Source organism: Cyrtonyx montezumae, unplaced genomic scaffold (assembly GCF_038088225.1).
Source record: "Cyrtonyx montezumae isolate F1298 unplaced genomic scaffold, pur_monq_1.0 scaffold_62, whole genome shotgun sequence".
NCBI classification, from domain to species: domain Eukaryota; kingdom Metazoa; phylum Chordata; class Aves; order Galliformes; family Odontophoridae; genus Cyrtonyx; species Cyrtonyx montezumae.
This window is the reverse complement of record NW_027072070.1, coordinates 254,185-279,652: the sequence shown is the minus strand read 5'-3', so window position 1 is coordinate 279,652 and position 25,468 is coordinate 254,185. Positions and strand designations below refer to the sequence as shown.

General features: G+C 50.1%; 1 protein-coding gene and 1 pseudogene across 1 annotated transcript in view; both read right to left on the bottom strand.

Moving 5' to 3' along the window:
- Positions 1–2,567: 2,567 nt before the first annotated feature.
- On the bottom strand, positions 2,568–3,489 carry LOC136057342 (olfactory receptor 14C36-like; annotated as a pseudogene).
- Positions 3,490–9,551: 6,062 nt separating this feature from the next.
- LOC136057348 (uncharacterized) overlaps positions 9,552–25,468 on the bottom strand; it is a 64,795-nt gene continuing 48,878 nt past the window's right edge. The window contains 10 exon segments of the mRNA XM_065750045.1: positions 9,552–9,610; positions 9,613–9,862; positions 9,896–10,091; positions 10,420–10,528; positions 11,041–11,165; positions 11,865–11,950; positions 12,130–12,386; positions 12,588–12,741; positions 13,163–13,224; positions 13,381–13,529. Coding sequence (XP_065606117.1) covers positions 9,552–9,610; positions 9,613–9,862; positions 9,896–10,091; positions 10,420–10,528; positions 11,041–11,165; positions 11,865–11,950; positions 12,130–12,386; positions 12,588–12,741; positions 13,163–13,224; positions 13,381–13,522 — 1,440 coding nt within the window. The 5' untranslated portion in view covers positions 13,523–13,529.

Here is a 25,468-nt window from a genome sequence, read left to right as displayed (position 1 = left end):
GGATCAGTCTGGGAAGTCTCCTAGAAATGTCCCTGACCCGTGCCCCAGGGAGGCAGCACACCTCCCTGCAGTTAGGGTCAGGCCGACATATAGGACCCTCCATTCCTCTCAGCAGGGAGTCACCTATGATAACCACACTCTGTCCTTCTGGGTGGAGGAAGTCTTGAGATGTGGGGGCAACTGCTTCACCTGAGGAACCCTCACGGGTGGGCCTCCCTCCACACCCGTGCTCACCTCTCCCTTGACTTCCAGGGCCTCAGACCTTTTCCGCAGAGGCACTTGGAGAGCTGAGGATGGTCAGAACGGGGGATGTCCACTTCGCCGAGTCAGTATACGCTTCCACTCGTCCTTCTCTCTCAAATTGCCTTGCTCTGCTCCGCAACAACAGGGCAGGGGTTACACCACTGTGTGGTGGATATCACTTTGCCCTTTTGGGAGAGGGTTACAGTGATTTTGCCACAGCCCCTCTCCCCTCCCTCCCCCCAGTAATTCATTAATATTGCTAGGGGTAGGTGAGGACAGAGGGCTCACTGCAGTAGGAACACAGTCTGCCTGCTGATTCCCCTCTATCACCTGTTTGCAAGGCAACAGAAGGTGACATGCTCTATGTGGAGCCTCAGCTGGGTGGCAGGATCTCTGGGCCGATATGGACTGGCACCACCAATCAATCTCTCTCTCTTTATGATCCTCAGCCTCTCCACCTCCTCCTTCAGGCAGACCACAAGACTGAGTAAGTCATTTACCTGGTCATACCTTACACAACCTTACTCCATCACCAGGCACTGCAAAGGCCAGGCTCTGACACTCATCACAGCCAGTGACCTGTACACTAGCTTGCTGTTTTGGGACCTCAGTCTGGGTCTCTACTCTCTTCTTGGCTGCAGCCTTCCTCATATGTTTGCAGGGGACCTCTGTCTGGGTCTCCACTTTTTTCCTGGCAGTAGCCTTCTGCTGCGGGGCTGCTATGGCAAACCAGTAGACCCATTAACACTAGCACAAATTAGAATAGCCTTAACAAGAGTGCGAATGAAACACCACGCCCTGTTGCTGGTAGTGCTGGCTCTTCCCTCACCCTGTTACCAGGTAATTGACAGGTGCTCCCGCAGTTCCTCCATAGTGCCCTAAGGGTTGACCTAATGGCTCTTTACACCTATAGAGCCCTAAATCTGACCTGGTGGCTTGTTGCCCCCATAGCACCCTACTGGTTCACCTGATGGCACATTGCCCCAGTAGAGCCATATGGTTTGACCTGATGGCTCTTTTCCCTCCATAAGCTTTACATACTGCCCCTGTAAAGCCCTATACGTTGACCTGATAGCTCCTTCCCCCTTAGCGCCATATGAGTTGACCTGATTGGCCTTTTCCCCCATAGCATACTGTGGGTTGACCTGATGGTTCATTGCCCATGTAGAGCCATAAGGGTTGACCTGATGGCTCTTTGCCCCACTAGAGCCCTATGATTTGACCTGTTTGCTCATTGGCCCTATGGATCTCCACAGGTTGACCTGATGGCTGTCAACGGTTTATGTGCTGGTTTGGCCTGGTTCCACAACAATTGGTGCAGGGGACTCACAGACCCCAGGAAAGGGGAAGGGGAAAAGGGGAAAGGGAAAAGGGAGATGGGCCTTGGAACAAACAGCGGCAAGATCTGAGGAGGAAATCTAATTTACTAAATAAGATATTGGAAAGCAAAATAACGCAATATAATACAATATATTTGGAATTGAGGCTAATGGATCAAATAAAATGAGCGAGAGAGAGATTGTATGATAAACCAAAGGGCTTACACTAATGCTGAGTGTTGTCACTTTCCGAGAACTCTATAGTGATGGTGCGTGCCCCGACCCAAAGACATGCAAGCCTGCAACAATATGGTGTGATAGAAGAGTTCTCACTTTATTGTGCAAGGTGCCCCTTTATATATTATTGCCTTGCTCTATGTTAACGCCTCTTAGGGCTGTTCCCCCAGTCATACTATGACACATACCACAGCACCCTTCTATCATATTACAGCACGTACCGCATGCCTCATTTACCTATTGCTTAGTCATGCTTAGCTACTATTTTTCATGACCCCAGTATTTTTCCACTACAGATGAGCTCGATCTCAAAGGGAAGAGAGAGACTGTCCCGTGATCACAGACAGTTTTTATCTTTCCCTCTGGGCGGAAACACATAAAAATACAAAGCATCACACCATCCTCTGGGGAATGTAGTTCTTCTCTGAGACAGGTATATCTGGAACTATCGATGATCCACGCAATTAGAGCTTTAACTCTTTAACTCCCAATACACTACATGATATTATGATATGGAATATCAATAATATAAAAAAAATCATAAAACCATAACACATGGGTGCTGTAACAAATGAATTTCTACTGGCTGCTTAATTGTGATTACCTACAGAGTAAGCCTGCTTCTGTACATACATGAGATACAGGGTCAAAATAAATAATGAACAAGTAGGAGGCTAAGAATAAACGTATTTAAATTCAAAACCAAATTATAAGAAATAATAATAAAGACAAATATTAACAAAATATCGTTCTAAAGCTTCTCCTGTACTATAAAATTCTTCTAAGTGTTCTCACAGCATTTTTGAGCTCCTGGTTCCTCATGCTGTAGATGAAGGGATTCACAGTGGGAGGCACCACCAAATACAGAACTGCCACCACCAGGTCCAGGGATGCTGCGGATACGGAGGTGGGCTTCAGGAAGGCAAATGTCAGTGCTGACAAACAGGGAGACCACAGCCAGGTGAGGGAGGCACGTGGAAAAGGCTCTGTGCCAGCTGTGCTCAGAGGGCATCCTCAGCACAGCCCTGAAGATCTGCACGTAAGACAGTACAATGAAAACAAAGCACCCAAGAACTAAAGCAAAACTGAAAGCAATACTCCAGGTTTCCCTGAGGTAGTCTGATTGTGAGCATGAGAGCTTGAGGATCTGGGTGATTTCACAGAAGAACTGTTCCAAAGTATTGCCCTGGCATAGTGTTATAGAAAATGTACTGGCAGTGTGCAGCAGAGCATAGAGAACCCCAGTGCCCCAGGCAGCTGCTGCCATGGTAACACAAACTCTGCTGCCCAGGAGGGTCCCGTAGTGCAGGGGCTTGTAGATGGCAACATAGCGGTTGTAGGACATGACAGTGAGGAGAGAATACTCTGCACCAAAGAAGAGTAAATAAAAGAGGACCTGTGCAACACATCCAGTGTAAGAGATGGCCCTGGTGTCCCAAAGGGCATTGACCATGGCTTTGGGGAGAGTGGTGGAAATGCAGCCCAGGTCGAGGTGGGCGAGGTTGAGGAGGAAGAAGTACATGGGGGTGTGCAGGAGGTGGTTGCAGGCTACGGCTGTGCTGATGAGGCCGTTGCCCAGGAGGGCAGCCAGGTAGATGCCCAAGAAGAGCCAGAAGTGCAAGAGCTGCAGCTGCCGCATGTCTGCCAACACCAGCAGGAGGAACTCGCTGATGGAGCTGCTGTTGGGCATCTGCTCTGCTGTTCCTGGGCATGGAGTGCTGTTAGGAGTGCAGAAGATAATGACAAATCAAGACCATCCTCAGAGACAATCAGTTTCCATATCTCATACCTTTACCCTGTCTGCACTCAGAGCTCTCATCCCAAACTCTGCACTTAGTTTTGTCTTGGATAAAGCTGCCTGTTAGAAGAGAAATCTCGTGTACATGTCTCTTGAGATGACAAGAATGAGACAAGGTTGAAAGCATCTTAGGAGATTGTTCACATAAGGGCAGATTGAGAAAGGAAAAATGCAGGATTCTAAGAGGTGTGTTTGTATCTCCCAGCTCCTTTCAGATTCCTGCGTCCAAATCTTTACCCTTTCCCTAAGAACACGAAATGGAAAATCCTTGCCTTGCCTCTCCTCTTGCAAAGCGCCCTTGGAAACATTCTGGGGTGCACTGGAGCTGTGATGCCCTGCCCCAGGCAACAGCTGTGGCAGCAGAAGGTCCCTGCCTTGCTGGGTGACTCCTTCCCCCCCCACGTCTTCTCCCGCAGCACCCTGGACAGCTCCCCGGGCAGGCTGAGTGCTGAGCCTGGCAGGTAATAGTCCCTGCCCCGGCACACAGCCCCTGGGGCACAGCAGGGACCCTGCTCTGCACGACAGCCCTGGGCACCCGGCTGCACCCACGGCTGCACAGCCTGCAGGCGTCCTGGCACACGCAGCCCTCAGGGCTCTGCTCTGATGCCGCAGCAGGGAAGCCCTCAGCTCGAGCAGCTCTTTTGCTACAATAAAGAAACACCGAGCATATGCAGCCTGAGCTGCCATGGGATACCCCTGATTTAGTGATCCGCCCAGGAAAAGCAGCTGCATTGCCTGCAGCGAGAGACTTACTGTGTTAAAGGCCGTGAGTAATGCTGCTCCAGTGAGCTCACAGTCTGCTCACATCCCACACATCCTGTGACTTCTCTGTCCTTTCTCTCTTCTCCCCCTGTCCCCTGCAGATCATGCCCCCAGCCTTAATGCATGCTGCACAGGAGCTGCTCCTGGGCACAGCTGTCTCCCTGCAGTGCTGCCTGCTTGTATGAGCTCCTTGTGTCCCAGTGGTCCAGCCCAACTCAGCAGAAGAGGATGAGATTTTCTTCTCCCCATCTCTTTGGAGATGTCAGTGATTCTCCATGGCCAACAGCTCCTGAAAGGCTGCTGGATTATCATAGAATCCTAGATTATGGAATTGTAGCACAGTTTAGGTTGGAAGGGACTTCAGAAGTCACCCACTCCCAACCTTTCTGCAATGGTCAGGGTTGCCAATGACCAGATCATGTTGCCCAACAACTCATTCAACCTGTCCCTGATTGTCTCTGTGGATGGGGAATCCACCATTATGTATGGGCAGTGTGTTCCAGAGCCTCACCACCTACCATGTAAATAATTTCAGGGGAGCCTCTTGCTCACATACAGACACTAGCTGATGTCCAAGGTTCCTGGGGTCCTCCTGGATGTGGGAAACAGTGCCTGCAAGCTGTGGTAGACAGCATCAGAGACAACGAACTCCTATCTGAGAATCAGTTGGGGGACAGATGGGGAGTGGGAGTATTCTTGGCCATCCTAAATCACACCAGAGCTCTGAGTTTAGGGCACCTGAGAGTATCATTTTTCACCTGTCCCCATGGAGCATGCTGAGTTATTCCTCTGACCAAAGGAGTGAGCTCACCAGAGGAGCCAGATCTTCCTCTCTGCTCCATTCCTGGTATATTCTGGAGTTCAAGGCATTAAAAGCATTGACACACCTACACTCTTTCACTGATGACACCTGAGTTTGTTCTGGGCTCTCATTTGAATGGCAGTTCCCTGGGGTCTCCAGAACACCCACAGCCAGCTGGCAAATGTGGCACAGGACCTTCAGGAAACCCATGCCCTAGGAGTGTTGGTGCTGGCTGGACAGTTCCAAGCCCCACTATGGCTCTAACGCCTGCGTGCCACCTTCTGAGCACCACTACCATGGTGTAGACACAGGATCCAGCCAGACTACATCCAGTGCTGCTCTAGGAATGGGAAGATTTTTAGTGTCTTTACACTAATGAGAACACCTGTCAACGGTTTACGGGCAGGTTCGGCCCGGTTCTGTGACAATTGGTGCGGGGGACCCACGCCCCAGGAAAGGGGAAGGGGGAAAGGGAAAGGGGAGATGGGCCTAGGAACAAAACAGCGGCAACGATCTGAGGAGGAAAGCTAATTTACTAAATAGATATCAGAAAGCAAAATAACACAATATAATACAATATAATTGGAATTAAAGCTAATAAATCAAGTAAAATGAGCAAGAGAGAGTGTCCGATAAACCGAAGGCCTTAAGCTAACACTGAAGGCGGACGGCAGCGAGCACCCACTGCTGAGTCGATCCCAAAGGAAAGAGCGTGTCCCGTGACCGCAGACAGTTTTTATCTTTCCCTCTGAGCATAAACACATAAGAACACAAAGCATCACAAAGTCCTCTGGGGAATGGAGTTCTTCTTCTCTTCTGAGACAGGTATACCTGGAACTATCGATGATCCATGGAGCTGGAGCATTAACTCTTTAACTCTAAATGCATTACATGATGTTATGATGTGGAATACCAGTACCAAAAATCATAAAACCATGACAACACCAAAACTATGAACTCATTGAGCTAGAAGAGATCAGATGTTTTCAGGGCATGAAGCGTCCTGCCCTTCATGTGACCATCTGAGATCTGAGGAAATGAAAAGAGATCAGTACCACAGTGTGACTCAGTCAGTGCAAACACTGAGGTCTGTCATGGGCAGCTGTGGGCAAGGATGTTCTGGAGGCACCAGGCTCTGTGCAAGGCATGAATGGATCTACTATCCTTTCTGAAGCTGTAAGTCTGAAATATGCTTATGTCAGTAACACTGTAAAAAAGAATTGAAGACAAAGATAGAAATCAATGAAGGTGTGTTAACACTCTTCTCAACTTTGGATATTATAATGAGGCCTATTTCCTTTTAAGTTGAAAATACTTTGAGGGATTTGACAAGATTTTGTGTCTTAAAAAGCAGTGTGTTCCAGAGCAGCGTTTTGAGGACAGAAATGCCTTCAGGTACTGCAACATAGACAGCGGTGCCGCTGCCAATGCCCTGTGAGTAATGCCCAGCGTCCACCACTGTTCCACGCCGCTGCGTGTTTGATTTCCCTCATCCTCCAGTTGTGTCTCCAGCTCTCCTAAATAAATGACCACCGTGGTTCAGGGCATGTTTTAGGAGGACATGTGCACAGCAAAGGAAGGTGGAGTCCATGTAAAGGAGTTTAACACCGAGTGGGTGCCTTCAGAGGGGAAGAGTGATGCGAGGAAAAGTGATAGAAGTCCCATGGGGCCAATGCAAGTAGAAATGGGGTGGAGAAGTTGAGGAGAATGTTTGTCCACACAGTGTCAGAACAGAAATCATTTGGGGACATCCTGGATCAACATCCACTGCCAAGCACCACCTCAAATTCTTTTCTCAGCTGAATTTTAATTAAATAAAGATTGAGACCTATTAACAGCTCATCAGACTCTTCGTCTTCAGACTCACTCCAGACACCTCTCCAGTTCGATGTACAAGCTCTGAACACTTGAAGAAGATGACAGGAATGCGCATGGCACAAGAAGGCTCTTTAGACTGTAATGGGCCCCAGGAGAAACTTGCTGCTGAGTTCATCAATCTCCAGTGCAGAGAGAAGTTAGCACAAAGAGCTCAAGAAGATGAAGTCAGAAGTAGCAGTGAAGTTCTTGGGCGTAATAATGGGCCCCACTGGGGGCCATTACCAACACAGCCTCCCCAGGGACATGTTGGAGCAGATAATTGGAAGCCATGGTTACAAGTTGACAAAGATACTGTGATGGTGGCTGTGATTCTGAGAAATCCCTTCTTTCTCTCATGAAGCAGAAAGGCTGAACCTCGATCCCCAGAGCCTTGGAAGGCAGATCCTATTCCTCATGTTGGCTCAGGACCCTTCCTGAGGCACTGGGATGGAGGTTTGTGTGATGTCAAATGAAAGACAAGGGGACAGCAGCTCTCTGCGTGGGGTGCAAGGTGCTGTGAGGTCCAAGTCCCACGTGGGCAATGTGTCTCAATCACAGAATTTGGATGTGAGAAAGGCTTAGTCTGAACAAGTAGTCAATCACAATGCAACTTTGATCTTCAGATCATAGAATCATAAGATTTGGAAGGGACCTCAAGAGATCATTGAGTCCAACGCCCCTGCCAAACCAGGTTCCCTACACCAGGTCACACAGGTAGGCGTCCAGGCAGGTCTTGAATATCTCCAGAGAAGGAGATTCTACAACTCCCCTGGGTAGCCCGTGCCAGTGCTCCGTCACCCTCAACCGTAAAGAAGTTCTTGCTCACATTCATTCGGAAACTCCTGTGTTGCAGTTTCTGGATGTTTCCCCTTGTCCTTTCTCCACACACTCCTGAAAAGAGTCTGGCCTCACCACTTTGTCCCTCACATCTCAGATATTTATCAACCTGGATCAGGACCCCTCTCAGTCTTCTTTTCTCAAGGCTGAACAAACCCAGTTCACTCCTCCTTTCTTCATAAGGGAGATCCTCCAGGCCCTTCCCCATCTTTGTGGCCCTGCTCTGGACTCTTTCCAAGAGATCCCTGTCTTTTTTTATACTGTTGCCACTGTTCTGTTCCTAGGTCCATCTCCCTTTTCCCTTTTCTATTTCCCTGACCAGAGAACCTGACTCCTAAAATTATTGCAGATGTTTTTCTGACATTCACCCAAAGTCTAAACCTAATCCAGACCCTAATTCTAACACCAATTCTAACCCTATCAGAGGAACTGCAGGGAAAGCAGTGCTCCAAACTGTGGCAGCAAGCGATGGCCACCATCTCTGCCCTCAGGTACATGCTCTGAGCCAGGATGACCCTACAGCATCTATATGGCCCCATGGCTTTCGTATGGCCCCATGGCATGTCTATGGCCTCACAGTGTTTGTACAGATTTACAATGCCTGCGTGGCTTCACAGCCCCAGGGGATGATCCTGCTGGTACTGGGCTGCTTCTGTCCCCTATAGGGGCTGGCAAAAGGGTAGAAGATGGGGCTGGGGTTGGGGCTAGGGCTGGGGTTAGTTTACTCTTGAGTTTATGGTGATGGCCCTGCTAGGTCTTGGATCTGATGTTGACCGTAACCCTAAGCAGAACCGTAACTCTAACCCTAAGCTGACAAACTTTAACTATCCGTAACTCTAACTGTAATCCTAACAATAACTCTTACCACAATGCTAATCCTACTATAAGCAGCCCTAACTTTAACCCAGAATCCCATCGTGTGGTCATGGTGGATTTGAGGATCTAAGAACCAACGATGGGGATGCCGGGAGCTCCCCATGGGGACACCAGGACCCCTTGGTGTGGTTGAGGTGGCTTTTTGGACAACAGAAACCCTCATGGGGCAACCGGGGAGCAACGTGGTAGGAACACAGAGGAGGGGACGTGGAAGGGGCCATGTGTCAACAGCTTATTGGTCGGTCTGCCCCAGTTCTGTGACAAATGGGGTGCGGGAAACCACGGACCCACGCCCCAGGAAAGGGGAAGGGGAAAAGGGAAAAGGGTAGGAAGTACAGGCCTAAAAACAAAACAGCAGCAAAGATCTGAGGAGGAAAACTAATTTATTAAATAAAATATTGGAACACAAAATAACACAATATAAATGGAATCAAAGCTAAGAAATCAAACAAAATGAGAGAGAGAGTGTGTCCAGAACAGAAGGACTTCCACTAAAGATGAAGATGAGACGATGAGGGAGCTCCCACCACCGATGAGCAGCAAAAAGAAGTCTTGGAAGCCGCGTGCAGTGTTATCTTTCCCTCTGTGTTCCTCTTTCCTTCCTTCAAGGTGATTCTGCCCACTGTCTTCCTTAAAACCATAGCGTGGTATCATACCAGAGCCAATGGAGCAAATCAACTTTGTCCCGGCTGAAAGCAGGACATGGAGAATGGAAGGGAGCTCACGAGTTCCTGTAGCAGCCTGCAGCCGATGCGGGAGCTCAGAGCCGGGGCAGTCCTCAGCTCACAGCTCTGTCTGTTTATGGCACCCCATGCCCACATCAGTGTGCGTAGGGTGTCCCCTGCCTGGTGTGTGGGGCTTTGGTCTTTGGAGACTGACACTGGGAGACCCTGTGTCTTGGTGTATGGGTGGCAGCAATCCAGATCTGTTGGTGGAGGACTTGCGAGGAGACGCTGATGCTGCCATCTCCTGAGGTTATTCCCGCACTGGCTTGGCCTTCTTAGCCCTCCTCCTGAGTAGTGTGACTGAGTCACAGGCCGTAGCTAAGTGTGTGGCTGGTCTGCCTTCGGGCTCCTTTGACAGCCTGCCCTCAGTCCTCGATGAAGGTCTCATATCTTGCTTAAAAGCTGCCTTGTTCCTCTTTGTGATGTGACTGCACAAGGCTTTTGCTTTCTGCATCTCCAGCATTCCACCCTCACAATGCACTTCTGCTGCTTGTTCCTCATTATGGAACGTCATGTGTTTTGTTCCCGGTGTTCGACCAAGATCTTCTTGGCTTTCGGTTCCTGCTTGGCCCTGCAGCTGGCAGGTCACTGGCTCCTTGTGGGCTTCAGGCACTCCCCGGATCGCTGGCTTCAGACTGAAAGGACAGAGCGAGAGGGGTCTGCTTGAGTGGAACAGCAATGGCTTTGGGGCTGCATTCTGCAACCCTGAGCCAAGACCCTTGGCTGCAACACTGCCTTCCCCACAGACAGCTCACTGGCTGCCCCGTGGCTCTCCTGAGATCTGCACAGGGACCAGTCCTGTTAGCTGGGGCACTCCTGGCATCCCTATCCCCCCACCCCGGGTGCTGTATTCACCATTGTAAGGCGGCCACAAACAGTGACCCTTTGTGGTTGGAGAATAGGCTCCTTTCCGCTCACTAACATCCCCCCATGCAGATCCCAACCCGGAGCCTCCAGCCTCACCTGGACACAGATCTCTCCATCAGTAAGTTCCTTATCCTTGCGAAGTGTCTTCTCTCTATATTCGCAGTGTCCAAGCGTTTGATGAACTTTGTCCTTTCAGCAAATCTCACTGTAATTGGAAGGCACAGGAGATTCACTGTGAATTCCCCCTTTGGCTCAGTGACAACGGGCACTTGGGCCTTTTTCCCAAAACACCCCAGAAGGTCGCTATGCTCCCCGTGCTGCCACAATCCCCACCACCCTCGCACCCTCCCTGACACCATCTCTGGCCCCACTCCTCCTCTCTGCAATTCAGCTCTGTTTTGGCACTGCATTACTGCCGCTGGCTTTGGGAAAGGGGAGCTGGGCGGTGATGATGAGGTGACAGGGTGAATTTAAGGGACATTTCCTGGGGGAGGGTAGGGCCTGGGATCCCCGCATCCTCCTGATATAGACAGAGGCAGGGGTGGAGGCACGTAACCCTCAGCGCCTTAGTTTTGGTGAAGCCAACAACTCCCCATGAGAAGAGGCCAAGCTGAGCTGGCGTGAAGCTCTGGCACAAGGCACAGCCTTCGGCTGATGGTAAGCAAGGGACTTCCCATCATGGTATGTACCATGGAAAGGACGTGACAGCTGCTTTACCTGTCTTGGCCCGGACAAGAGGAGGCAAAGCCCCTCCTTTCTTTGGCTTCACTTCACCATAGATGTTTCTGGAGAACTTCCGGGATGTGCTGAGCGGTGATTTGGGTACAAACTCCATTTGAAACCTGTACACACGGAGGAGACACTGGTGTGACACAGCGCTCCACCAGTCCCTGTTGCTCTCTGTGACTGTCTGCTCACAGGCACATTTATAAAGTCTTCGGTGACCCAACAGTGACAGGAGACATGCAGAGCTGTTAGGGCACATCCAGAGGAGGGCCACAAAAATAACGCAAGGGATGGAACATCTCCCCTAGGAGCACAGACTCAGAGAGGTGGGGCTGTTCAGACCGGAGAAATAATGGCTCTGGGGAGATGCGATCTTGGCCTTTCAATATCTAAAGGAGGTCTTGAAGAGGAAGAGGCCAGGCTCTTTAGCAGGGCCAGTTGGGATAGCACAAGGGGAAATACTTTCAGGTGGAAAGAGAGTGGGAAGATTTAGACTAGATATAAGAAAGGAGTTTTTGACAGAAGGGAGGTGAGGCACCGGATCATTGTGCCCAGAAAGGTGGTGGGTGCCCCAACAGTTGTTCAAGATCAGACTGGACCGGGCTTAGAGCAACCTCATCTGGCAGTGGGTGTCCCCATTCCTGGCAGGGGAGTGGGACTAGGTGCCCTTTCGGGGTTCCTTCTAACTCAAATGATTCCATGATTCTATGAAATACCCTCATGGGCAGGACACCCACAGACACAAGGAACAAATGCTATGGAATGAGAACAGAGCAGTTGCATCAGGCAGCAGCTGCAGTCACCAACACACTCACCTGGGAAAGATGATGAGCCAGGGAGAGAGAGTCAGGGAGGCCAGAGATGTAACGTGGGATATCAGCATGTCCAGCAGCCAGGGGGCCTGCAGGGGAGCAACAAGGAGGATGTGGGACGTCCTTGTCACGGCTGAGGCACTGCAGAGTACTGGAGGAGCCCAAAGCAGGCAGAGCTGACAGCACCACAGCCAGGTCCTGCAGGGCCACATGCGGGCACAGCAAGTGTCACGGCACTGCCCGGGCCACAGAGAAACCAAAACCTCACCTTGGAAACAGCTCTTCTGAGTATCTCTGTCCCAGACAGCTTCTCAACCAAGTCATAGTAGAAGTTCATTTGGAAAGTCAGTCTGTCAATAAAGAGCACTCCGATGCCCTTCAGGACAAAGGCAACATTCTCCCCATTCTGCAGACAGCTGGAGAGCAGGGACACGGTGCTTTGGACACAGGCTCGCCCTCTCTGCTGTGTCACATTGGCAATTGTGGCCACCTTGCTGTACTTCAGGAGCTCCAGTTCCTTATGGGCTGGAAAATGCAAGGGACAGTTTGATCATACAGTTGCTCTTCCACAGGTGCTTCCCTAGAGCTGCTTATTGCCGACATCACCCAGAACGGCCCCATATTTGCATGGTCTCCTTGGAGAGCAGGCTTTGCTTCTGAGAACGGAGGTCATGGCCCTGTTTGCCCTTTCCATGAAGCCAGCAAGGGTTTAATTCCTCCTCCTACCTGTCAGGGATTCCTTTTTGAACTTGAGGCGGTGCATGCCGATGAGGTTTTTAGCCAGGTGGAACACAGGCCAGAACAGAGTCACGGTCCCGTCCCTGGAATTGATGTCTTTGGGGACAATGTCGAACGAGCCAAAAGTGGGAATCCAGACCCCCTGCAAGTGGAATAGAAAAGAAGGGCTGAAGGGCTATGAGCTAGCTAGAGGAAGAGCTGGAGGTGGTCCACTGTAGGGACAGAGCTCAGAAGCCTTCTCCCACTGTTCAGAGGCACAAGCCAGGGCAGCAGGAATGGCTTTGGGAAGGAGCTGCACAGTCCTCTCCCTCCCCTTGCCCTGACAAATGCAGCACAGCAGTCAGGGCAGAAGCAGCCTGATGGGATCCAGATGTTTCCAGGGGCCAGAATTATTCCCGAGACATGTCCTTGCCTAACACAAGCGGTACTGCATTTGTAGGGAACCCATGGGATGAGCAGTTGGGAAATGTGGGGTGAGTTTCCTGCCCTCTGTGGAGGGGAAGAGTCTGAGAAAGTCCAGACTGAGCTGGACAGACAGAGGAGGAACACGACAGCTAACACACCTTCTGCACCATGAGCTGCTCTCTTACACAGGCAGCCACTGCATTCCAGATGGCAACTCGCTCTTGAGGGCAAAGGAAAAGCAGGTCACACTCTGCATCTGCAGCTTCCCGGCACTCCTACCACTGTCAGGCAGGAGTGAGGTGGCCCATGGAAAGCATCATCACAGCCCTGAGATTGGCTGCAGCACCACTCCTGTGGTGGCTGTGGACCCGTGTACCTTTGGTGTCGGTGTCTGTCAGCCTGGAGGCACGCCTCACTGTGGAGATGTCCTTGCAGAGGCTCATCTTGTTGTGTCTCATGCCAGCGGGTTGCTCCTTGTTGGCACTAGCCACGCCAGAGCTCATCCCTTGCAGAGACATCTGCTCGCTGCCGATGCTCCTTCAGGATGTGAGACCCACCACCGTGCACTGCCTTTATGCCCCTCCCAGGTGGCTGTGTCACAAACGTTGCCACAGTGCCACAGTGACATCATGGCCAGGGCTGGCCATGGCCCATGATGGCACTGGCACAGCAGACCACTGCCCGCCCTGAGTGGCAGGGCTGACGCCTCTTGGTTTTCTCTCTTCTTGTCTTTCTTCTAGTTTTTCTTCAGGAGCCGTTGCCTGAATTTCTCTTCAATCAGTTGATAGGGAAAGAGCAACAGCTCCAAAGTACTCTACCTGTAACGCTGATGAGCTCTTGTTAGGAAGTTGCTCACTTTTGCTTGGCAGTTGTTGATCACTTGTTATAGCACTCCATCAATTGCCTGGCACTGCTCCTCTATGTCACTGCCATAACTCCATTGCTCCCACAACACTGCCGGGAGCAGGGAGTGCTGTATTTGGGAACCCCAGAGATTCACTTTCCTCGCAGCATTCCAAGTGGGATGAGACATTTCACAGTGACATTGTGGGCAGGATCCCCTGAAGGAAAGAGGAACACAGAGGGAAAGAAAACTGCACACAAGTTCTAAGACATCTTTGTGCTGCTCATTGGCACTGGGAGCTCTCTCACCATCTCACCTTCAGCTTTAGAGGAAGGCCTTTGGTTTCAGTCACTGCCTCTTTTGATTTGATTTATCAGCTTCAATTCCAATTCTACTTTAATATATTGCATTCTTTTGCTTCCTAACATCTTATTTAATGAATTACTTTTCTTCCTCAGATCGTTGCCGCTGTTTTGTTTTTAGGTCCTTCTCCCTACCCTCTCCCTTTTCCCCTTTCCCCATTGCTGTGCTGTGGGGCCATGGGTTCTCTGCCTCATTAGTCACGGAACAGGGCCAAACCTGCCCATAAACCACCAATACCCCCTCTCCCCCCAACAGAAGCCACATTCCCCATTTTCACCATTCACAACACCACAAGTTATCCACCACAACCCTCTCTCTCTTCCCCAGGCTCCCGTTCCACCCCATAGAAGCCCCCTATAGCACCCCAGCTTCCCCCTTTTCACCCTTCCTCCTGGCCCCAGAACTCTCTTCCACCCCACAGAAGCCCCACTCACCCTTGCGGATGTGACTCCCATTTACAAGAAAGGCCATAAGGAGGATCCGGGGAACTACGGGCCTGTCAGCCTGAGCTCAGTGCCAAGGAAAGTTATGGAGCAAATCACCTTGGTTGAGATCACACGACATGTGCGTGGCATCTGGGGGATCAAGCCCAGCCAGCACGGGTTCATGAAAGGCAAGTTGTGCTTGACCAACCTCATGTCCTTTTACGACTGGGTGACCAGTCCGGTGGATGAGGAAAAGGCTGCTGATGTAGTCTACCTGGAATTCAGCAAAGCCTTTGACACTGTCACTCAAAGTATTCTCCTGGGGAGATACTTTGGGCAGCCCGTGGTCTGGACAGGAATACCCTTCTTTGGGTAAGGAACTGGCTAGAGGTCTGTGGCCAGAGGGTAGTGCTTAATAGAATTAAGTCCAGCTGGCGTCCTGTTACGAGTGGTGTCCCCCAAGGGTTGGTACTGGGGCCCATCTTGTTTAATACTGATGACCTGGATGAGGACACTGAGCGTACCCTCAGTCAGTTTGCAGATGATACCAAACTGGGAGGTGGTGTCGATCTGCCTGAGCGTAGGGAGGCCCTCCAGAGGGATCTAGACAAGCTGAATCGCTGGGTTGAGCTGCATGGGATGACGTCCAACAAGGCCAAGTGCCGGGTGCTGCATTTTGGCCACGATAACCCCATGCAGCGCTATAGGCTTGAGGATGAGTGGCTGGGTGACTCTGATAGGAAAGGGACCTGGGGGCACTGGTTGATGCTCAGCTGAACACGAGCCGACAGTGTGCCCAGGTGGCTTAGAGGGCCAACAGCATCCTGGCCTGCATCAGGAATAGTGGCCAGCAGGAGCAGGGAGGTGAGCATCCCCCCGTACTCAGCACTGGAGTGGCCGCACCTCAAGTACTGTGTTCAGCTTTGGATGGCCTGCCCAGGGAGATGGTGGAGTCACCGTCCCTGGCAGCGTTCAAGAGGCATCTGGATGAGGAGCTAGGAGATATGGTTTAGCAGCTTGTGGTAGCAGTGGGAATGGGTGGACAGTTGGACTAGATGGTCTTGTAGGTGCTTTCCAACCTCATGATTCTATGATTCAAATACGACTGAAATGCACCAAGAATTCCTGGCGTGCTGTCCACTCAGACAGACACCAGTCACATCTTCAAGTATGAGCACAAAGGGTAAGATGACAGGAATTGCTTGGGATCCATCTACAGCCGTGCTCTGAATTACTGAAACACTACGCTCCTGCTCTACCTGTGCACAAACGATTAGTCTAAGCAGCAGTGTTCTGATACTGGTTAATGAAAGAGTAGCACCTTAGAAACTAAACTGTACTACCTATACCATTATATAGCTATACCGTTAAATACGTGAACAATATTTTTGCATCATTTCTTCCTTGTAAAATCTATTTCACACAACTATTTCATTCATAGTTAAGAATTCCATGGAAAAAGCATTAAGTTACTCCCCACCCACAGAAAAGTCAAACAAACAAAGAGAAAACATCTACACTGCTGTGGGACAATAAACTCCTTTAAGTCTACATGAAAGGAAATGTTCTGCATATACAAAGCCACGCCAGTAATTGAGCTAGTATCAGAGCTGTGAATAAATGAAATACACAGAATTACACAGAAAGAAGAGCACGAAGTAACTTTCAAGTATAAAAAATCTTTGCCTTTTCACTTGAAATTTGCTCCCCCGATTCTCCTTCAATATGTTTCACCCAGGTATCACTCCAGCCACACAGCTGCAGTGCAGAGCTATAGATTAAGGCAGACAGATATCCTTCTTACAAGTGAATTTTATTGTAGCTTTCTCGTTTTGATGTCTCTGGGGATCTCTTTGCAAAATCTTTGATTCACCTGATTTTAGAAAAGAGAAAGGCAGTACTTCAGAGAATCACAGAATAGAATCCTAGAATCATAGCCTCAAGAGATCATTGAGACTAATCCCCCTGCCAAAGCAGATTCCCTACACCAGGTCGCAGAGGTAGGCATCTAGGTGGGTCTTGAGTATCTCCAGAGGAGACCCCACAACCCCATAGGGCAGCCCCTTCCAGTGCTCTGTCACCCTCACTGTAAAGAACTTCTTGTGCACATTTGTGCGGAACCTCCTGTGCTGCAGTTTCTGTCTGTTCCCCCTTGTCCTGTCTCCACTCACTTCTGGAAAGAGTCTGGCCTCGCCACTTTGTCCCCCACACCTCAGATATTTATCAACCTGGATCAGGTCCCCTCTCAGTCTTCTTTTCTCAAGGCTGAACGGACCCAGTTCACTCCGCCTTTCTTCCTAGGAGAGATGCTCCAGGCCCTTCCCCATCTTTGTGGCCCTGTGCTGGACTCGATCCAAGAGATCCCTGTCTTTTTTATACTGGGGAGCCCAGAACTGGACACAGTGCTTCAGATGAGGCCTCACCAGGGCAGAGTAGAGGGGGAGGATCACGTCCCTTGACCTGCTGGCCACGCTCTTTTTAATGCATCCCAAAATACCACTGGCCCTCATGGCCATGAGGGCACACCACTGGCTCATGGTCAACCTGTTGTCCACCAGGACACCCAGGTCCCTCTATACAGAGCTTCTCTCCAGCAGCTCATCCCCCAGCCTGTACTGGTGCATGCAATTATTCCTCCCTAGGTGCAAGACTCTGCACTTGCTTTTGTTCAATTTCATCCGGTTTCTGACTGCCCAGCTCTCCAGCCTGCCCAGGTTTCACTGGTTTGCAGGACAGTTTGACCCGGTATAATAATATAAGGTGATATAATTGTGGCACATGTGTCACAGTCATGGATAACCTGTGCAATAACATCCATAGTTAAGTCCACCCCTCGGTCTCTAGCCCACTTATAAGTTGCATCTCTTCCTTGATGGCCCAAGGTCTCATGGGCCCACCGAGCTAGAAATAATTCACTTTTGTGTTGCCAGTCCAAGTCTACTTGAGCCACCTTACCTTTGGCAGCTCGATCTACCTGATGGTTATTTTGCTGCTCTTCAGATGCCCAGCTCTTAGGAACATGAGCATCTACATGGTGCACCTTTACAACCATATTCTTTATTCGGGCAGCAATGTCTCTCCAGCAGCCCAAATAGGTTTACCTCTCCATTGCCAACCATTTTGTTCCCACTGCTGTAACCACCCCTATAAAGCTTTTGCCACCATCCATGAGTCAGTGTAAAGATAAAGCACAGGCCACCTCTCTCGTTCAGCCACATCTAAGGCCAGGTGGACAGCCTTTACCTCTGCAAATTGACTTGATTCTCCTTCTCCTTCAGTGGCCTCTGCAACTCGTCGTGTGGGGCTCCACACAGCAGCCTTCCATCTGCGATGCTTCCCAACAATACGACACGATCCATCAGTGAAGAGGGCATACGTCTTTTCATTCTCTAGTAGTTCGTTATATGGTGGGGCCTCTTTAGCACGTGGTATCTCCTCTGATGGGGATGTTCCAAATTTCTTGCCTTCAGGCCAGTCCATGATCACCTCCAGGATTCCTGGATGGTTGAGGTTCCCCATCCGAGCTCGCTGTGTAATCAGTGCAATCCATTTACTCCAAGTGGCATCAGTAGCATGATGGGTAGAGCGAGCTGTCCGTTTGAACATCCAGCTCAGCACTGGCAGTCGAGGTGCCAGGAGGAGCTGTGTTTCAGTACTGATTACTTCGGAAGCAGCTCGAACCCCCTCATACGCGGCTAAGATCTCCTTCTCAGTTGGAGTGTAGCGCTCCTCAGACCCCCTGTACGCCCGACTCCAGAATCCAAGGGGTCAGCCTCGGGTCTCTCCAGAAGCTCTTTGACACAAACTCCAAGTGGGACCTTCCTTTCCAGCAGCAGTGTACAGGATGTTCTTTATATCCTGTCCCGTCCGCACTGGCCCCAGGGCCACGGCAAAGGCTATCTCCTGCTTAATTTGCTCAAAAGCCTAATGCTACTCAGGGCCCCACACAAAATCATTCTTCTTCCGTGTCACCCAATAGAGAGGGCTCACAATGAGACTGTAGTTTGGAACATGCATTCTCCAAAAGTCCACTACACCCAGAAAAGCTTGGGTTTCTGTCTTACTGGTGGGTGGAGACATACCAGTAATTTTGTCAATCACATCTGTTGGGATGTGACGACGTCCATCTTGCCACTTTATACCTAGGAACTGAATTTGTTGTGCAGGCCCTTTCACTTTGCTTCGCTTGATAGCAAAGCCAGCTCGTAGGAGAATTTGGATTATCTGCTCTCCTTTCTCAAAGACTTCCTCTGCTGTATTGCCCCATACAACAATGTCATCAATGTATTGCAGATGCTCAGGAGCACCACCCTGTTCCAATGCAGTTTGGATCAACCCATGGCAACCCATGGTTGGGCTGTGTTTCCACCTCTGGGGCAAACGATTCCAGGTGTAGTGGATGCCCCTCCAGGTGAAGGCAAACTGTGGCTTGCATTCTGTGGCCACAGGAATTGAAAAAAAAGCATTAGCAATGTCAATGGTGGCATACCACTTGGCTGCTTTTGACTCCAGTTCGTACTGGAGTTGTAGCATGTCTGGCACAGCAGCACTCAGTGGGGGTGTGACTTCATTCAGGCCACGGTAATCTACTGTCAGCCTCCACTCTCCACTGCCTTTACGCACCGGCCATATGGGGCTGTTAAAAGGTGAGTGAGTTTTACTGATCACTCCCTGGCTCTCTAGCTGACAGATCAAGTTATGAATGGGGAGCAAGGAATCCCTGTTGGTGCGGTACTGCCGTCTGTGCACCGTTTTTGTAGCAATTGGTACCTGTTGCTCCTCCACTTGGAGCAACCCCACAACAGACAAATCTTCTGATAGGTCAGGCAAAACAGATAGCTGCTTAATGTTGTCTATGTCCACAGCAGCTATTCCAAAAGCCCATCGGTACCCCTTGGGATCCTTAAAGTTCCCCCTTCTGAGATAATCTATACTGAGTATGCACCGAGCCCCCTGTCCAGTCACTATAGGATGCTTCTGCCAGTCTTTACCGGTGAGGCTTATTTCTGCCTCCAACACAGACAATTCCTGAGAGCCCCCAGTCACTCCAGAGATATAGATCAGTTCTGTCCCTTTATAACTCGAAGGCATTAGAGTACACTGTGCACCGGTATCCACCAGTGCCTCATATTTTTGTGGTTCTGATGTGCCAGGCCACCGAATCCACACAGTCTAATACACTCTATTATCCCTCTCCCTCCTCTGGCTGAGGGCAGGGCCCCTCTATTGGTTACCTGTAGTGACAGGAACAACTTCACTGGTCGTTGGTCTGTGTTGTAATTCCCTCACCCGTGCTCGCAGTGCAGGGGTGGGTTTTTGATGCCATTCCTTCATATCTTCTCCATTTTCACGTAAGTAACTCCACAGAGCCGCACGTGACATGAAGTTAGTGCTGTCATTTGCTCGAGCAGGATGGCGTTTGCTTCTGGCGTAGTCGGCAGGATACCCTTTGTGAGAGTGTTGTCCTTCCAGATATAATTTGGACCTTTTTTTCTGTGTGTGCCTCTTGGAGTTGTGAGGAGTGATATTTTTTCATTTAAATGTTTGTATATGTCCAAGAAGATCACTCTGAATTCTGAATTTGATAACTTAACTGTGAAATTTGAATGTTTTTCTGTGTGTACCTCGTGGAGTTGCAAGGAGTGATATTTTTGAAAACTTAGATGTGGGCACCTCTCCAGGAAGACCGTTCCAAATTCTGAAACTTTACTATTTATGTGTATACCTCTCGAGGACTTGTGAAATACATGCATGCTTCCTCTGGAAGACCTCTCTGCATTTGGTGTTTGATAACTAAAGCTTTTTCGTGTGCGGCTCTTGGGTAGTGAGGAGCTGTGTACCTCTCCAAGAAGTTTGTTTACCTTAGAAAGTGTTGTTTTAAGCTTCTGTCTTTTTGTGTGCTCCTCTCAGCAAAAGGGAGGAGTGATTGGAACAGTATTTACCTTTGCTTGATAGGTGTGCTGTGCCTCCCTGGGTGGGGGTGAGGTGTTAGTTGTGCTTTCGAATACCTCCTCTCTCCCTCGGTGTAGACCTTTTGTGGGTATTGAGAAAATGTGTGACAGTGCCACAATGAGTTGTGAAGATGTATTATTTGAACTTTTGGAAAAGCATGGTGCTAAACCCTCGTTAACAGGAGTTGACTGGGCACGGCAGAACTGGTATAACGTGCAGAGCGTCTCTGACCGTATTAGTGTTCTGCAAAAGAATGTTTTCACTTTAGGTGCCACATCACTCTTGTAGGGATATCTTTCCCTCACAGCTACTAACATTCGTTGCCAGAGGCTGGCAATTCCATCCATACACCTGCTGATCCCTCTGTCGACAGCTGGGTCATGGGCAATGTTTCCTAGTTGGCGAGCTTCGTTACTGTCGAGGGACACGCTGTTGGCCCCGTTGTCCCAACACCAAAGCAACCAAGTGACAATACTCTCATCCGGACGTCGAATAAACTCCTTTCTTGAGCCTTGGATCTCAGACATTTTCATGGGTCGACGAAACGTGGTAACTTTGACTCTCTCATCATCCTCATCATCACTATGTCCATGCCTCTCACTTTTCTTTGTTGCCTTTCTTGGTGGTGGTGGTGTTGAGGACCCCACCTCGCCTGGATCTTCCTCTTCTTTTGCCACCTCTTCTTTGCATTCTAGGCGTGAGGACACACGTTTCCATTTCTGGCCTTCCACCGGGGCAACTGACTTTGATACCGGTGCTTCCTTTGGCTGGTCAGATGTGCCTGGGAGGTTTTCCTCTTTGGCCTGAGCCTCAGTTTGGACACTCTCTCTCTCCAGAACAGTATATATGCCTCGGTAAGCATAAGCCAAGCCCCAGATAAGCTGTTCCACCTCAGATCTTTCTGAGCCGCAACACCCATTACTCAGATACAGGCCTAGCTCCTCAGGATTCTGCAAGTGTTCAGGAGTAAAATCCCATGGCACTGGGGGACTCCATGCTTCTAATTTCTCTCCTAAAACTCTCCACTTTCCCTGCCATTCAGCATTCTCTGTTTCTGGGAAAAGCTTCCTCCACATGATGTAAAATCCTATTACAAAGAGTACATTCAGGAGGACTGATATCCCAATCGTTAACATAGTCCCTAAGCTGTAATCTTGAAAATTCATAAGGAACTGAGAGGAGAACCTGGACACCCATTCAAATATTGTTTAGTTTGTTAACATGGTATCATTTGTTACATTAGTCGGGGTGCCCAGGTATTTGGTAGGTGCCTCCATCACTGCTTTTAGTTTGTCATATAGGGAGCAGGCTCCATAGATCAGACTGGCAAGCTTAACCAAGTTTCAATACGTTTTGAGCATTAAAAGGGAAAAAGCAATGAAATACAATCCCTGTAAGGGCAGTTTTAACAGAAACAGTAAAAACATTTTTTTTTTCTTTTACTCAAACAAGCCGACAGCACCCGAAAAGTTTACAAATATCCCAGAACTGGCAGTACGCCTGGACTTCAAGGTCGTGTTTTGCCGTACAGGACCTGCAGTACAGATAAGCTTCCTAACAAAAGACTGAGATTCACTCTAAAAGTATGTCTCTGCCCGGCTAAGGCAGCTAGTTTTGCCCCACGTTGGGCGCCAAAAATGTCACCGGTTTGTGGGACAGTTTGACCCGGTACCATGACAATTGAGGCAGGGGACCCATGGGCCCACACCCCAGGGAAGGGGAAAGGGGAAAGGGAAAAAGGAGAAGGGAGATGGGCCTAGGAACAAAACAGCGGCAACAATCTGAGGAGGAAAGCTAATTTACTAAATATATATCAGAAAGGAAAATAATATAATATAATATAATATAATTGGAGTTGAGGCAAATGGGTCAAATAAAATGAGCAAGAGAGAGAGTGTCCGATAAACCGAAGGCCTTACACTAACGCTGAAGGTGGGCGGCTGCAACAAACACCCACTGCTGAGCTCGGTCCCGAAGGGAAGAGAGTCCTGTGACCGCAGACAGTTTTTATCTTTCCCTCTGGGTGGAAATATGTAAAAATGCAAAGCATCGCAAAGCCCTCTGGGGAATGCAGTTCTTCTTCTCTTCTGAGACAGGTACACCCAGAACTATCAACAATCCACAGAGCTGGAGCATTAACTCTTTAACTCCCAATACTCCACATTATGTTATGATGTGGAATATTAATAATACAACAAAAATCATAGAACCATAACACCAGGTCTCGTTGAATGGCAGCATAACAGTCAGATGTGTCATCCAATCCTCCCAACTTCGTATCATCAGCAAACTGCTGAAAGTGGACTCCATCCCCTCATCAAGGTCACTGCTCAAACTGTCAGTTCTGTTAGCTGCAATGTCTTAGGAAACGGTTCTTTATCATTTCAGTCCAGTCATGTCAGCGAGAGTCAAGTTTGCTTTCTTGTCCTTGTTCTGCTCATTTGCAGGACCTGCCTGCCCATCTGAGCCCTTCTGTGGTGTAGAGGCTGCACCTGCTGTCTCTGGTGCCCTCCTGAGCATCTGTCTGAGCTGCGGGGATCTCAGCAGCCTCGGTGGCCAGCCCCTGGGCTCATCTTGCAGGTGTTCCCAGGCTTGGGTCTGGAATGCAGAGGCAGGAAAATGGGTGATAAGTCTTGCAGGACTGGCCTCCGGCTCTCAGCTCATGCTGCCACGTGCTGGAGATGTCAGGTTCCTGAGGGCCTGGGGAAATCTCTGGCAGTCTGTTGTCTCTAATGCCCATGGCACGGGCTCTGCATCTTGGAGAAGACGTGGAAGAGACAGGATCGGGATCAGCTGATGATCATTCTGCATCCAAAGATGGAAGCTGCCATGTCCGGGAAGCTGCCTGGTGCTGGCAGCCTGGTGCTTCTCCTCTCACCGTCCCTTCGTGCAGCTGTAGGTGAAAGCCCTGCACAGAGCCCGAAGTGCCCTCCTGATGACAGCTGCTGCATGTGGCGGTGAGCTGCTGCATGTGGTGTGGCAGTGGTACCTGTGGGGCACAGAGAGCTGTAGGTAAGGGGCAGAGGCAAGGCCCTGACTGCTCCCAGCACCGTGGAATTTCCTTGGGAGGACTGACCTCAATACGGCAGGGCACAGATCTCTGCCAGCCAATGGCGGCAGGATCCTGTCTGGGATGGCTTTCTGCCTGGGAATGTACCTGGGCCATCCTCTGGTGTCTCTATGAAGTACTCAGAGCTCTGTGCTTTTCCTCCGGCCTCTGCAGAAACGTGTGGGGAGACGAAAAGCACAGCCGTGTATGCCACTGGCTGGTGATGCTATGGGTGTGAGGGTCCCAGACAAGGGATCTCCTTCCCATGCCCCTCACTTGTAGGCAAGCCAGGGCTAATGGAGGGGATGTACAGCCTTGTGCATTGAGCTGGCTGCAACGAATGCAGCACCAGGCATCTCCCAACAGTGCACACCCCAGCATCGCTCCTGCCACTGCCCTATTTCACACCCGGTGCCAATTGTGGGCACTTTACTCACCTCCTGCTGATAGGCTGCAGATTCTGCTCCCTCCTCGCATGTGGGCAAATGCCCCTCAGGTCTGGGATCATCAGCCACAGGGGAAGCTGATTTAAGAAGAGGTGGCGAAAGAAGAGGAAGATCCAGGCGAGGGGGGGTCCTCAACACCACCACCACCAAGAAAGGCAACAAAGAAAAGTGAGAGGCATGGACATAGTGATGATGAGGATGATGAGAGAGTTAAAGTTACCACGTTTCGTAGACCCATGAAAATGTCTGCGATTCAAGGCTCAAGAAAAGAGTTTGTAGTCTTCACCTCACCAGGTGAGGAGCCAGGTCTGCTGCGTGGCACACTGGCTGCCTCTGCAGCATCTTCCTGACACTTGTCTTGCCCTTCTTCTTCCACACCCTCCACAGTGTCAGGGAAAAAACAAGAGAGCATGGACACATTCTCAGATGTCCCTGCAGTGCACCAGATGGATGTCCTGCCTTTTGTATCGCAGCATTCTCTTCCAACTCTTGCGGCTCAACCTGCACTCCAACATCCCTGGTCTGGGAGTCAGCAGGGGCAAGAATCTGACCCTCAGCCCTCGATGTCACTGAGCGTACGCCAAGTGTTCCCTGACTGGTGTTTGCAGCACTTGGGCCTTGGGGCATGCTCACGCTGTTTGCCCGGGACATGTTCCAACCGGGCAGATTCTGTTGTACCCACTGATATCTGGGGACAAGCCGTGGAATCCTGCTGTGTCTAGCGCCCACAGAAGCTGCATGGGGCTCCGGTACTGCCAGCTGCCCTCTGACTCAGGGGCTGCCGGCTGCAGCACGGCCCAAAGACACCACGTGGCTTTCCATGGGTGTGCAGGGCTGAGGCATTGGAATGGGTTTTTCCAGAGCTGGAGCATGCCTCTCTGGTCTTGTGGCTGTGCCCTGGGCGCACAAGTTGTCCTGAGGACTTGAGTCAAGCTGTGTGAGCCTGCTGTTTCTAAGAGCAAAGGCGCATGCCATGCATCTTGGAGAATGTGCAGAGACTGCTGCTCGTGATTTGGAGATCTTGGGGCCACGGGAAAAGCCTGCTGTGTGCTGGGGTGCATCTGCCGGCATTGTTAATGACCCCCTAGGAACAGCTGGCACAGTCGCAGAAAGAAAAGTATATGTGCCATGAATGCAGAAGGAAGAGACAATAAAAGGAAGGGATGGAAGGCCCTGCGCACACCTCTTTGATGGAGTGGAGACTCCCGGCTGCCCAGCACAGTTTCGCTCGTTTATTGCTTACTCAATAAATTCTAAACTAAATTGGTATCGATTCGTGTGCACCTTTCTCTCAGCATTTCTAAAGACTCATTACCCCCAGAAGAGTCCGACAAAATGTCCTGATGGCTCTTCCCCTTTTTGCGCCCTATGGCTTGACGTGATGG